At 33.7% G+C, this 15753-nt stretch overlaps 1 protein-coding gene across 3 annotated transcripts in view; it reads right to left on the bottom strand.

The window, feature by feature from the left end:
- The window catches only part of Erp44 (endoplasmic reticulum protein 44), a 79699-nt gene that overhangs the window by 36244 nt on the left and 27702 nt on the right, over positions 1-15753 (bottom strand). The window contains exons 3-5 of one of the 3 annotated variants that reach the window (XM_046457238.2): positions 15151-15190; positions 11903-12000; positions 10281-10396 (exon numbers count right to left, since the gene is read on the bottom strand). In XM_046457238.2, coding sequence (XP_046313194.1) covers positions 10281-10396; positions 11903-11967 — 181 coding nt within the window. In that variant the 5' untranslated portion in view covers positions 11968-12000; positions 15151-15190. Of the gene's footprint in view, positions 1-10280; positions 10397-11902; positions 12001-15150; positions 15191-15323; positions 15557-15753 lie in introns of those variants that run through there. The other 2 variants (XM_046457237.2, XM_046457236.2) reach the window with 2 other exon arrangements.

The raw sequence follows: 15753 nt of genomic DNA, 5'->3' as shown, positions 1-15753 counted from the left end.
CTTACCAAAATTGACACTAGAAGAAATTGAAAACATAAATGGTCCTAAAATTATTAAAGAAACTGAATTTGTAATTCAAATCTTCCATTAAACTCCATTCCTAGACACCTTTACTAACGACCAGATTCTGCTAAACATGTAAGGAGTCAATAATGCCAAGTTTATACAACTATTCCAGAAAAGATACAAAGAGGGAACACTTCCCAACTAGTTTTTTGAAGTTAACATGGTGATTGCTCACAGACATGATCAGTGGGAACATGAAGTTAAAGAATAATTCTATAAACTGGACCACTTGCTTTCTTTATAAACAAAACAAACAACAACAACAACAAAAAAGCAATTTCCCTAACAACAAACAACAAAAGCAATTTCCCTAAGGCCATTCTGATCCTGCTCTGGCAATAGTCAATAGGATGTTACATTTCTTTACAACCTGTTATCCTCTGGACTATGCTCTCAGGACTGAGGAATGTACATCCAAACACTTCTCCCCAGTAAGAAAAACAGAAATTACCCTGAAAGGGACCTTTGTAACCTTTACACAGACAAAAATTCTAAGACTTAGGGATAAAGGATAATTGAAAGCAAAACCCATCAACCATAAAATCTGTAAAAACAAGTTCCAATTAGAACTAGTCAGTGTTACTTTTAGATCTTTAGCATGTTATTTTAGTCATTATAATAGCAACCTCCCTGTGTGTTTTGCCTGGGTATCTGTGGGTAAACTCATGTGCAGTAGGGACTTAGAAATCTGATGCAATCCTACTATCAGTCAAAAGTAAAGCGGTAATACATGGGTGGAACTCTCTAGAAACTTCCTTAAGACATCAATAAAAGTAGAATACAAAGCGGGTATAATTCACTCTCCTCTTTGAAACAACCCACCTCTCTCAAAAAGGATAAGCAGACTGAATATATATTTTTAATTTATGAAACACAAATGGCCAATAAACACAAAAACATACTCAGCTGCAATCAGGAAGTTACAAATTAAATTACCAAATGACACTTGTCTTTCATATTGGCAAAAATAATAGTAATTTAAGAACCTAAAATTTAATAATATAAGACCTATGAATGTAAAATAGTACTACGTCCGATTTAGGTCCATATTCAAAATAAATAAGGCTAAACTAGCTGAGCTGGCTAATTTGCCTAATTTGCCAATAAGAAGCCAAGAATTTTTTTAATCCCCAAAAGATTTGACAGAAAGGACTCAGAAGCTCTCTCATATGTGGATGCTAAACACAATGAGTGTGGGAGGGAGGGCAGAAGTTCACTGGATTAGACAAAGGGGAATGAAGAGAAGAGAGAAGGGATGGGAATGGGAAAGACAGTAGAATGAATCAGACACAACTCTCCTATGTTCATATATGAATACACAACTAGTGTAACTCCACGTCATGTACAACCACAATAATGGGGAGCTACACTCCATGTGTGTATAATGTCAAAAGACACTCTACTGTCATGTGTATCTAAAAAGAACACACTTTTTTAAAAAAAGAAAGAAAGGACTTAGAAGGAAAGTAGTGTAACAGGAAATATCTGTTTTCCATTTATGGCATAAAGATCAGTGTGAAAATGGACAACAAGAGGCACTGCCAGAGACAATATGACACTTTAAACTTTCTAAACTTGGTGAATTAGTGAACATAATGAGAAAGTAGTATGCTAAAAACAAATATGCACAAATCAGAAGTAGAATAAAAATAAAAAAGAGATAATCATCAAATCTGAATTTTATCCTGTTTGTGATATACAGCAATAAAAGTACAGTGTTGGCTTCCAAAAATTCACCTGGTAGTAACAAAGAACCAAGAGACTACTAACAAGAAAACTACCACAATGATCCTGGAAGAAATAATGAGTCTGTTTACAAATTGAAACATTACAACATTTAGGTTGCCTTAAAATTATGGTTGTGGAGCAAAGAAGATTAAATACAGCAGGTATACTGCATAATGTGGTGGTTTTCAATTCTTTAGGAACAAAAACCTTAAAATTACATTGATCAATAATCAGACATAAAGTTGACTTTTTACAGGCTTTGGACAAAAGTGATTTTAAGATAATTACGATGTGACACTTTGACAATATAACAAAAAATTACTTAAGGGGTATAATAGAGTTTTTTTTTAATAAATTGGGTAGATCAAATGTTAAAATGGATGTCAGAGGAATTATAAATTTCAGAAGGTTAACAGTTCCCTGATTGGAAAATTAGCATGTACTTTTGCTTCAATGACCACTTCCTTTTCCTTGATGGGTCCTTTCTGCCTGCCTCACCAATGCCTAGTAGGGTTACAAATGTGGAAACTGCCTCAAGCTCTTCATCTGCAACGATTATCCATGGCACTCAGTACAAAGAGCCAGATGAGTTCAACAGGAAGGTCTTCTTCTCCTGTTTCTAGGACAAGGACCACTGCTGCCTATGGAACTTTTTCTATTCCAAACCATACACCTCTAAAACAAACAAAAACCCACACAAAAACAGAAGTATAATCCTAAATATAAAAATTAAAAGCAAGCCTAGAAGCTTACTCAGAATTCAGGCTTAACTGTTCAATGTACATGCACTCTTCATTTTATATTTTGCCTTAATATAGATTTATGTGCAGTTTTTATAAAAGCGTCTCCATTTCCAAAAAGAAAGGCTCAAGTTTCATTGGAAGACAGGTAAGAGTTAACTTACTATATGGGAGAATGTCCTAATTCAAGGACAATTACAAAGTTCTTTCTTAAAAATGCTGTTGGGAGTCTGAAAGTCCTGCCCTAACAAAAAAAAAAGGTAACGTTAAAAACATCTCTTGTTTAGTGCCATACAGCCTCTAACCACTGGAGGTCAGCAGACAACCTGGTCCCACTAGGGGCAGACTGATGGGATCTTCTGGATGCAAGGCAGCATTACCATCAGAGTGATGAACTCTATTTCTAAACTCCCCAAAGATTACAGAAGATGAAATATGATCAGGTTCCACAGTTGAAGCAAGAGCATATTTTAAGTATGTGTACGTACACATGCATGCATACATGTGCATGTATGTGTGTGTGAAGAAATTGTGGAAAATGAGCAATTATAAAGAAGAAAACAAGAATCATTTGTAATCCAACCACCACTGAGGAAAACCATTATTCACATTTTGGTTTGTATTTTGTTGACTTTGGCTGACAGCTACTTAACTCGTAGTGATGTTTCAATAGAGAAAAAAATAAGTTTCTAGCATTAATCCTTGCAAAATAGGTTTCAGCAACTTGGAAAAAAATTCCTAGAAAAAGGAGAATAAGAATCTTTAATCAAGAGTATTACCAACACTTTTAATGGTACAGAGTCAACATTGTGGGGACAAACATAAAAACTGACTCAGTTGGAAAATGTTGCACAATAGTCAGACTCTGAATGTGAAGTTGTTTCAGAATTCCTTAAACAAAGTTATTTTCCTTTAAAGGTAAACACATTAATGATACAATTTTTAAAACTACATCTAAATGAATCTAAAACAGTTCTAATGATAGGTATAATTTTTTTTAAATGAAAGAAAGCATTGTGATAGAGTTCAGTTTTTCTCCATTTCTGCAGCTGGAGATAAAATTATGCCTTATGGTCAATGATGAACTAGATTTGGCAAAATACAGCAGAAAATATTTTATTGTGTTGTTGGGAGATAATGAATTGATCTACTTAAACCATTTAATGCTGTATCTGCAAAAGTAACAGTTCATAAATTCTAGTTACCATTTGCTATTCATTTACCCATCCATCTTTACAACAACTATAGCTAAACACCTACTATTTGCTAAGTACCAATTCAAGGCTAGGATCAGGGAATAAAAAGATAAGGTCCCTAATCTTATAAAACTTACATTTTATCATTATTATTATGATTAATAAATTAATACTGCTACTGCTAATATTAATTCAAATTGTTTCCATAGGCTAGAACCTTAAATGAGATTCTGAAAACTCTTAATATACAATCATACCAAAAACATGTATCAGTTTAGAGTCCCTCAGTGCAAAATAAGAAAGCTCAGATAATTTCTTATCACCCTATATAAAGTATCAACAATAAAATAGATCTTCTCTAGATATGTATTTTCCTTTTATGGGCCCTCCACATGGGAGACACTAAGTGAACAACTGTCAGATCTATGACAAAATGAACGCTAGCACTCCACTCCTCTGCAAAACAAGGAGGGATATCTGTTCAGCTGCCAGCACAGGAATAAGATGTGGTTCCTGGGCCTCAATGTTCTGTCTCTTTTCGAGTTGCCCTGATTTCCCCCCTGCCACCATTTTCTATTCTTGTTCTCCTCATACCTTGTCTGTTCCCTACATTAAATACAGCAAATAGAGAATTTAGGGGTTTTCAGAGGTAAACAACAAACTCTACACCAGGATTTCAAAAAAATACACTTCAGCTTAGATAGCTGTAAGCTTCCTGATAAAAATCAAGCCTCAGAAGAAGTTCAAAATTATCTACTACAGTTCCCAACTCTATTATTTTGGGGGTGAAGGGGAGATAAGCAAAGCTGTCAAATTCAGTTCATACACAGAAATAGAAGAGGCTATAGGGTAGAATTAGCCTGTAATATCCACTTTTGCTTTCTTTTCTTTCTCCTGTTCTGAAGTTCTCATCCCATTGAGCTGAAACTTTCAACAAAGAAAATCCCAAGAAAGTTCTAGAAAGGCATATATAGAAGTGAGGTAAAGGCAGGGCAGTAAGCTTCACAGGATGCTGGTAAGCGGAAGAGAAGGAGATAGATAAAAATGCAAGCAGCAAACCAAAGGAAGGTTTCCCACCTATATAAACTGCAATGCATTTTCCTGATGAGACCAGAAAATAGGCAAAAAGGGCAACTCCTTAAAGATTTCCCAAAACGATCCAAGGAATGAGTAGGTGTATTCCCTCCCAAAGGGACTACTTTGAAAACACTCATTTGAAATGCTTTCTGAAAATTAGTGTCATTATGTTTTTATATTGTCCTATAATTAATTCTATTGTCTGTTTCTTGACTTCGTGATCTTCACCTCATCTTCAATTCTTAAAGTGGACTGACAAAGAAATTTGTAATATAACATATACAACAGTTTCACAAAACAGGACAATATAAAGGTTTCTGGCTCAGATAGATTTCAAAACTAAATTTAAACATATCGCATCTCAATGATAAGGGGCATTAATTAAGTAATAAACAGCTATAAGAGATTAAAAAATCATATGCAAGCAAGGCTTGATTCATGCATTTTGTCACATTAATTTCTTTTAAGAAAATGTACTTTGTTAAGTCCTTGGGTATCTATTGATAGTATAAGCTAGTTTTCCTTATTTTACCTATTGATGTGTCTACTTGATAATGGGAGAATTATTCATCTTTATAATGTGAGAAAATTCACAAAAAGCCCATCTACATTTCCTAACATCTGTAGGCAAGAAGAGATGAAAATGGCACTTAGCTTCATGACCAATGACCAATGAAATGGCCTCAAACACCATGCCAGTAAAAATCTATTCACAAAAACTCCTTTTAAATTCACTGATTGTTTTGAAAGTCATTTATCATAGTGAAAATAAACAGAAATTACAATTAATAATAATCATGATACACCTGTACACTGTGGATGTCCAAACACATTTCCTCAAAAACTACAGCAATAAGGCATTCCTAACTGATTTGTTAGTAAATGAAAAACCACAGGTTCAGTGATTTTTTTTAATACCAACTTTTTAAATCTGAAAGTTTGAAAAACTTCATACTTACAGAAAAGATGAAAAAGTAATATAATGAACACCTGCATATATCTTTACCTGGGTTCAATACTTTATCACATATGGATATATTTCTCTTTCAGCACACATGACACATATACTTTTTTTTTTTTTTTTTTGGTGCTGGGTATTGAACCCAGGGCCTTATGCATGCGAGGTAAGCACTCTACCAACTGAGCTATATCCCTAGCCCCTCCATGACTTCTTGAATATTGACACCTAAAAGCATGAACAACAAATGTAAAAATAGATAAGCTGGACTATACTAGATTTGAAATCTTTATGCATCAAAATATACAACAAAGTGAAAAGGCAACCTGAGATGGCAGGAAATATTTGCAAATCATACATGTAATAAGAATCCACAAAGAAATCAAAATCAGCAACAAAAACAAAACAAAAAACCTAATTTAAAAATGAGCAAAACATTTGAATAAACATCTCTCGGAGGAAGATATACAAATGACTGAAAACCATAGGAAGAGCAACATCACTAATTATCAGGGAAATATAAAACAAAACCACAATTACCTCATACCCATTAAAACAGCTACTATTAAAAAAAAAGTGTTAGCAAAGATGTGGAGAAATCAGTACAAAAGAAATGTAAACTGGCTTACATTTGAACCATTACTATTATCATGCAAACCGGTATGTCAGTTCTTCAAAATATTAAAAACAGAAATAACATATGTTTCAGCAATACCATGCCTGGGTATATATATCCAAAAGAACTGAAAGCAAGCTCTCAAAAAGATATTTATTTGTATACCCATGTTTCTTAGCAGCATTATTCACAATAGCCAAGAAATGAAAATAACCCAGTGTCCATCAACAGATGACAAACAAAATATGATTTACAGTAGTCCCCCTTTATCTGCAGTTTATATTCCACATTTTCAGTCATCCACATCAACAATAGCCCAAAAATATTAAGTGAAAAATTCCAGAAATATACAGTTCATAAGTTTTACATTTCACACCATTCTGAGGGACATGATGAAAGCTTACAATGTCCTGGTCCACCCAGCCTGGACATACATTCCTTAGTCCAGCATATTCACACTGATATGCTACCTACCTTTTAGTCACTTATTAGCTATACTGGTTATCCTATGGACTGTAGTGGTCACTACAAGGGTCATTATGCTTAAGTAACCATTATTTATCTTAATGGCCCCATGCTAAGTAGTGATTCTGGCAACTTCAATATGTCAAAAATAGTCATAAAATGTTTCCTTGAGTACACTCATACATTGCTGGTGAAATTGCAAATTGGTGCAACCACTCTGGAAAGCAGTAGGGAGATTCCTCAGAAAACCTGGAAAGGAACCACCACTTGACCTAAAGGACTTAAATCAGCATACTATAATGGCATGGCCACATCAATGTTCATAGCAGCTCAATTCACAATAGCTAAGTTATGAAATCAACAAAGATGCCCTTCAATAGATGGATACAGAAAATATGCACATCCACACAATGGAATATTACTCAGACATAAAGAACAATGAGATTATGGCATTTTCTTGTAAATGGATGGAACTGGAGGCTATCATACTAAGTGAAATAAGCTAATACCAAAAAATCAAAAGCCAAATGTTTTCTGATATGCAGATGCTGACTCACAATAGGCTGGGGGTGGGGTAAGGTCAGAGGAGGAGTGGAGGTTCACCAATTTTGGGGGGGGGAGTATGAGAACAGAAAAGACAGAATGAATCGGACATAACTTTCCTATGTTCATATACAAAAACACGTTAGTGTAACTCCACATCATATACAACCACAAGAGTGGGAAATTATACTCCATGTATGTATGATATGTCAAAATACATTCTACTCTCATGTATAACTAAAATTTTTAGAATAAAGAATATAAATTAATTAAAAACAAACAAAATGTTTCCTTTAGGTAAAAAGATAAAAGTACAAGAAGATATTTGAGAAGGAAACCATATTCACATAACTTTTATTACAGTATGTTGTTAAAATTGTTCTATTTTATTATTCACTATTTTTGTTAATCTCTTACTGTGCCTAATTTATAAAGTAAACTTTATCTTAAAAATGCATGTATAAGAAAAACATAGCACACACTGGGTTCAGTATGGTATGCAGTTGCAGGTATCCACTGAGGGTTATAGGACATATTCTCCATAGATAAGAGGGGATTACTGTATTTATACAATGGAATATTATTCAGTTTTAAAAAGAAAGGAAATTCTAAGACGTGCTACAACACAGATGAACTTTGTGGACATTATACTAAACGAAATAAGCTAGTCACAAAAATAAATACTGCACAATTCCACTTATGTGGGGGCATCTAGAGAAGTCAAATTCATAGAAACAGAAAACAGAATGGTGGTTTCCAAGGGACATGGAGGAGAAATGAGAAGATACTGTTTAGTGAGCATAGTGTTTCAGTTCTTGAGATGGATAAAAGCCTGAAGACTGGTTACAGAACAATATAAATATCCTTAACAATACTGAAGCTGTATAATTAAATATGGTTAAGACTGTAAATTTTATGTTATATGTAGTTCACCGTAATTTTTAAAAAGACACTCTCAAGAGAGTAGAATGGGAGATAATTTTGCAAATTGCACATTAAAAAAGAAATAATATCATAGTATTATAAAGAGCTCTCAAAGTCAGTAAGAAAATAAACAATTCAATTAAAATATGCAAGACTTAAATGACACTTCACCATGTAGTTCAGTGGGCAGAGCACCTCTGGGTTAAATCCCAGTACCACAAAAATTTTTTTAAAAAAAATTTACATATATATATAAAAAATTGTATCCTTTAAACATGTGCATTTATATGTCAATTATACCTCAATAAATCTCTCCTAAAAAAAAACTCTATCAAAGAACAATTTAACTAACATGCTTTTCTCTTTAAACCATAGAATTCTTAAAGTTCTTTTCAGTTCAAAGCCTCTATAATTAAATGACATATAAAGGTTTAACAAAAGTATAGTCTGTCTTATAACCTTCATAGAGAAAGTAGAAAATGAGGATAAATTGCCAATAAGGATTTTCTACTATCATTTTTTAAAACATGAAGAATTTTACACAAAAAGAAAAAATATTTAGAGAGCATACATGATCCTTCAAATATAATGTTCATTAGTAACCCTCTCTAGTGAACTGAAAAGAATGTGAACAATGACTATTTCTCCAATTAAAAGAAATATTAGAGTAATGACATCAGATTTATTTCAAAAGTAATTCAATTTTCTTCCCAATGACTATAAGATTAAGAGCATAAATTCAGATATTTCAGTTCAAATTCAGCATAAGTAGGGGTTCTTGTTTGCACTTACAATGTCTAATTAATTACACAAATAGAAAGGTTTGAATGGAGAGCCTACATCATACAATGTTCTCTGTCAATGGAAGGGAGTAGGGAAAGATTCAGAAAGCAGTGTGATGATAACAATCTTTTATGGCTCCCTTCATTCTATCTAGTTATGAATCTTAGCAAACAAAAATATGGCATATGACTCTGAAATAACCTGCTGTTAGAAAGAAAATGCTTTTCTGCCTAGCAAGTACTATACCAATAAATTCTCAAAATGCTGATTGAGTTGAACAGAAAAAAGCAAACTGGTCTGTGACAGCATTTGGTCAGGAGCTCACTATTCTAATTCCAATTTGAATAACTTCATGCTGTGCAACATCGGTTAAGCCACTTTATTTCCATTTCCTCATTACTAAAACAAAAAGTTTGTGTGTGTGTGTGTGTGTGTGTGTGTATACATACATATACCTACACACACACTAATTCTAGTTAGTAGATTAAATGTAAAGGATAAAAAATCTTGTAGAAAGAAAAACAGCTCTGTATTCTAGCCAACTTGCCAATAACTCAATGTAAAAAGCTTTTAATAAGCAGTCTCTATCTCCTAGAAACTCAAATGCTTGAGAAACAAAAATTAGGTAAGTGGTTTAGTCTCCACTTAAAAGACTAACAAGAAAAAAAGTCCTGCCTTGAAGAACTGTTAAGTGCAGCTGATGAGACAACTAAAACACAATAAACCAGAACTACCAAATATAATGAATTTGGTACTAGGAGAAAGGAAAGTTCAAATGTAATGGAAGCACTCAGGAGGAAACATTACTGCTAGCTCGCCAGTTCAAGGAAGAGAATCTGTCATGTATATATAAAACTACGATTGAATACCAAGTATTCCACAGACAAGCAAAATACAAGAAATTGGAATTTTATGAAAGTCTAACTAACACTCTCACTAAAATTATCATCAGTAACAACTAATTATACCTCAAAGTCAATCTTAGCAAAATCTTTAAAAAATAACATCAAGCAAACTTTTATAGTATATGTAGATTAAATATTAGCAATTTAGCCAAGGTTGCTAGAATCATTTTGGTTTGTTCTCCACTTAAAGCATGGCATTTCAAAAAAGAAAAAAAAAGTATGCATGTAGAAAGGAAGGAACAGAATTGTTTTTTCCAGACTTCCTCGTGAATTACTTACAATGCTGATCACAATCAACTCTGGCAAACACTACTTGATTTTTATGTGGATATTCTTCCTTAATGACATCAGAAGCTTCCTCAAAAATTGGATGCAACATCTGGCTGAAACGACACCTATACACAGATAAGCACACCAATTAGAGAAAAGCAGAAGTAATAAAATCTTACTTTGGTTATTACCTACTGATATTTAGTATATGTAAAATAAATAACTTTGTTAGACAATCATATTTATTTAATCACAGGTTCTAATATCATTCCGTGGAGATGAAGGCAATTTTGAATTCAAAAACTATACTCCAATTCAAATACTCTATGAATAATTAAAAGATTTTTAGTTTTTTCACCTTAAGATAACTGCCAGTATTAGGGAGCTCACAGCTAAGAATCTAAGAATCTCTCACAGAAGCCATGAGATGTTTGTAATATTCCCTCTAAGATATATTCCTAGGATTTATAACAACTCAGGTTTGAGCATTTAAGAAAGAAATTTGCTTTCTTTAAATAATGAACATATTTTTATACTACTGTACAAACTCTTACAAAAGTTTATTGCAAATATTATTCTAATCCACCTGGCTATCCTATCAAATCTCAGAGACAAGTTAGTATATTCATGTATATTCAATAAATAAGTTGTATTAGAGGATATATAGCATCTGATGAATCGTTTCCCCTCAAGATTTACCCCTTATTATGAATTTAGTATATCTGTAAAAACACTAAATGTATCAAGTCCCAAAGCAAATATTTTAAATTTCTCAAAGCCTTCCTGTCCATTTTTCCTCTTCTTTCTTTTTGTTACTTTAAAAATGGGGGGGGGCGGGGGGCAAAGCCTATAAAATTCTAAAACTTCTTACTTCTAATTCTGACTATTCCTTAATCAGGCCAACCAGTTTCACAAATACATGCTGTAGGTCATTAAAAGGACTAAGAAGAAACAGAAGAGTCAGTATACAATACATTCAATCACTGGGTTAGAATGGACATTCTCATATGGAATTGAAGCTATGTTAACAAATTACAACAGCTACTACTGCTTCCAGAGCCCTTGTACAGCAAGAAATTTACTTAAGTGAAGCCTGTGAACTCTTTAATCTCTGTGTGATTATGTCATATATATTAGCTATAATCCAATAAAAATACTGTATAGAATATGAAATGATGCAAATATTATACCTCCTCCCTATTTCTTCTTGTATACATTTCTTCTAACCTACTCACCTGACTTCCTAAGGAGATGTCCTAAAATATATCAAGGATCTGTATCTTCAATCTCTTGCTTTCAAGTGGTTCTTTCCTCTTTTAGCATTCTTAAATCTCTCCCATCTGGGATAGGTGGAAAGGGTCTGTGGACATCATGGACTGGGTCTTATGGGACTACGTATTCTAATAAGCACTCAATAGATGTCTGTTAAATGAATAAGCTAATATAATGGAGGAACCGGAGAGGCTAGGACTCCAGGTTTGTGGGTTCTTACAACTGGCTGAAAATAGGATAAGTGGAGGGAAATGGGAAGAGAACACCAGGGACTGATTTAGTTTTTTAAGAAATTTGGATATGACCTAGTAAAGAAATAATGATCAGGCTTCTGGCTTAAGGGCAAAGTAAAGACTCACGTCCAGGGCTCCTTCTCTGTGGACTGTCCAGTTTCTGCCCAGCAAGTATTTAAGCACAGGTTCATGTTTAAAATTGCATCAGTTTTAATACTAAAAGTCTAAAGGGGAAGGTGAAATAAAAGTTCATTTCCAATATTATTGTACCTTCATACACATCTACCCACATGGAAATATTACATTTATGAAAGTAACATCAAAAAAGCAATCAATCTATTGAAAGAGCCATAAGATCATCTGATCCCAATCTCCTATCTAGTGCTTAAATTAATCCTTAATAAATCAACCAAACAGGAAAATGTCTGCAAAGACACTTAGGGGCCACTTACTACTGTGCTCTACTTGGGGGGAAAATAAGCTTTGGAGTTAGACATACCTGAGTTAAATCCCAGTTCCACCACTTACTAAGCCGTATGACCTTTCTGAACCTCAACTTCCTCAACCTAAAATGGAAATTATAATACCTACCTGCAGGGCAATTCTGAGCATTAAAAACAACACAGATGAGTCTGGCACATAACAGCTTTATTAAGTACCTACTATGGTTTATTATTCTCTGAGGCATAGGAGTTATTTTTTAGGTAGCTCTATGAGAGAACTACTTCCAGAGAGAATCCAGAGTCTAGTTTTGAGACCACAGAGAATATGTCCATGTCCTACAGTCAATTATCCCACTTTTCTCAGTTGAATACAAGAATACTAATTCATTAACAGCTCAGGCATTCCTTAGGTAGAATGTTTTCCTAAGTAATTGAAATTAGTTCACATCTCCAATTCAGTTTTTGCAAAAGGTTGGTAGTATGTTCTATTTTTCTTCCTTAATGCAAACAAAATTCTTCAGCCAAGAGAATTGCGTTCTAGTTTTTCCTCTGCTGCAATCTAATCAGGTAACCCTGGGGAAATACTTTACTCCTCTGAATCTCACTTTTCTTATTTTTAAAGTAGACTTGCCTAGATAATCTTCTACCAAATTTTTTAACAAATATTATATCTGGCCTAATTTACCTTGGATTTTTTTTCTTTTTCTTTTTTTTTTTTTACTTGGAATTGAACCAAGGGGCATTTTACTACTAAGCTACATCTCCAGTCCTTTTTATTTTTTGTTTTCATACAGAGCCTCATTAAGTTGCTAAGGGTTTAACCAAGTTGCTGAGCCTAGCCTCAAACTTGCAAACCTCCTGCCACAGCCTCTCAAGTTGCTGGGATTAGAGGTGTACGTCACTGCACCCAGAAGAAAACGCTATCTTTGTTATACATTTTATAAAGGATATTTTTTCTGTATATTTCCAACTTTTTACTAAAGTTCTTTAAATATCTATATCAAACATACGTTCATTCAGCATATTTATATGTACTTAGCCATGTAGTATGCAAAGTGCTTAGCAATTAATGTTGAAAAAAATATAGCTGTGGTAACTATTTCCTCAAAGCAGTGAATTATCAACTAGAGCACAGCCAAAAGTGCTTCCACTGGGTAAGACTGGGGTGTTATAGGAATTACACATATTCCCAAACTTAAAATGGAGTCAAATCCCAATAAACCTATCATAAGCTAAAATTATCCTAAATTGAAAAGCACCTAATATACCTATCTACCAAACATCATAGTTCAGCAACAAAGGGAGGGAACTGTAGAATATCAGCTGTTTACCCTTATGATCACACAACTGACTGGGAGCTTCAGCTTGTCACCACTGCCCACTATGAAGATCGAGTACAGTATCATGTACCAACAGGTCAGGAAAAGATCAAAATTCAAAGTATGGTTTTACTGAAAGTGTATCACTTTTGTATCATAATAAAGTAAAAAAAAAATCATAAGTCAAGTTATTGTAAAATGGGGAAATGTGTATAAGAAAGATTCCTAATCTGACTTGAGAGTAGGAGTAGGCATACTGATATAATGGCCTGAAGAAAATGGCACTTAAATTATTAAAAGATGTTAACACTTAACTAATTTAAAAAGTGAGTGAGAACAGAGAGTAATCTATCCAGGCAGAGGAAATATCATGAGTTCAGTGATGAAAGAATATAGAATTTCACAAGAATTTAAAGTTCTGTATAACAAGCAGACTACGGGAGTGCAGAGAAGCAAGAGACACTGCTGTGGAGATAGGAAGCAGCCAAAATATGAGGGGCCTTTTAGGCCAAAGTAAGGGCTTAAACTTAACCAAAAAGTAATGGAAAACCACGTAAGAAGTTTAACATGGAGTGTAAACTAATCTAATTTGCACTGTAGAAAAGAACCCTGGCTTATATTAAAGAGAACAAAATAGAAAAAGACATAAATGAGGAATGAGTGAGGAAACTGCTGCAGAAATCTAGATAAACTGCTGGACTGTAGCTAGCCCGAAGCAGGACAGTGGTAGCCTAGGCAGTAAGCCCTTAAAGGCAAATTACGCCAGTGTTTCAAACTTCTCTCTAGCTAAATCTTCCTGCTTCCTATTTTTACAACACATTCTTTAAAGTACTATATATCATGTCTTGGTTCTAGATTCTGGGAATACCAGTAAGACATAGCCTCTGCCATCAAAATCTGTTTGCAAAGGTACAAAGAGATAAAATAAGAGTAAACCTCATGCAAGCTAAGTATCTCCAATTTGAAAATTCAAAATCAAAATCAGAGGTGATGCTCAAACAGTTTCAGATTATGGAGTATTTCACACTTTGGATTTTCAGATAAGAGACATTCAACTGGGAAAGTCTATGCTAATATCTTAAAATTTTTTTAAAAAATCTAAAATCTGCAACACTTCTGGTCACAAACATTTTGGATTACAGATATTCAATTTCTAGTAAGAAAAAGGAAGTGGTCAGTGGTCTATAGGATACCACATAAACATAGAAGGCAGGATCCGATTCATATTAAGTAAAGGCTCCCTGCAAGGGGTGGCAGGTTGCATAAACTGAAAAATATCAACAATATTTTTTCTTCTAAACTTACCACACCTAAATTCTGATCTCTAGACTCTGCCCTCTTTCCACAGTCAGCACAGAACACTGCATTACTGTTTTTGTCATATGTTATCTCTTTTTAAGATTTGGCATAATGGAATCAGTTATATTTCTCTCTTAAAACAAATTCTTGCCAAATTAAGATATTTATATGTGGCTGAGCCTTAACTGATTTTGTAAATGAAATCCTATCTTGAAAAAAAGAGAAGAAAGTTTTCCTATTCGTTACTCTCTATCACAGGAATAGTCACCTTCAGTAACAAAACAAAACAAAATATAAAAACAAGATTACTTACCAGTCTGCATAAAAATTTACTAAAGCAACATCAGCGTTGTCTGAAATTGAGAAACAAAACCAAAGTTATTTGTGTCTACACAATTCTGACAAAAAGATACGATTTTCATTATGGTCTTTCCCCTTTATAAAGGCCAACTAAAAATCCACACTAACAGTTAAGTTCTCTCTCACCCAGAAACTCATGCACAGTCATGGATGGCTTCGATATAATTTGCCCCTTTTCTCTATATCCTCTACCCTCCACTTTCATTGCATCTTAAATGAATATAAAACAAAAAGGAAATCAAATCTAGATCAATCAAGTTAGCTACTGATTAGCCTACTCTCCTAAAGCAGAATGATCTGGATTCTAATGAGCCATTTGTTGATTATCTATATTCAAGAATTACTGAGAACTAGTTCTGTAAGTAAAATCCTATTTCACAAGAGACCTGTATAACTAAGCTATTTCTAAATTTCAGATGTCCCATCTAGTAGCAACAAGTGACCTATAATAATTAACAATGTTGCACAAGGGGTACATTTTTGTGGTTCCTATCCATTGAACAGTTACTCACTGTTGTAAAAATAACTTACTACCATTTGCATATCAGGATGTAAA

The sequence above is a fragment of the Marmota monax genome, unplaced genomic scaffold (genome assembly GCF_021218885.2).
Source record: "Marmota monax isolate L192 unplaced genomic scaffold, Marmota_monax_Labrador192_F-V1.1 WCK01_AAM20220418_F8-fsc00069, whole genome shotgun sequence".
Taxonomy (NCBI): Eukaryota; Metazoa; Chordata; class Mammalia; order Rodentia; family Sciuridae; genus Marmota; species Marmota monax.
This window is presented reverse-complemented; position numbering and strand designations above follow the sequence as displayed.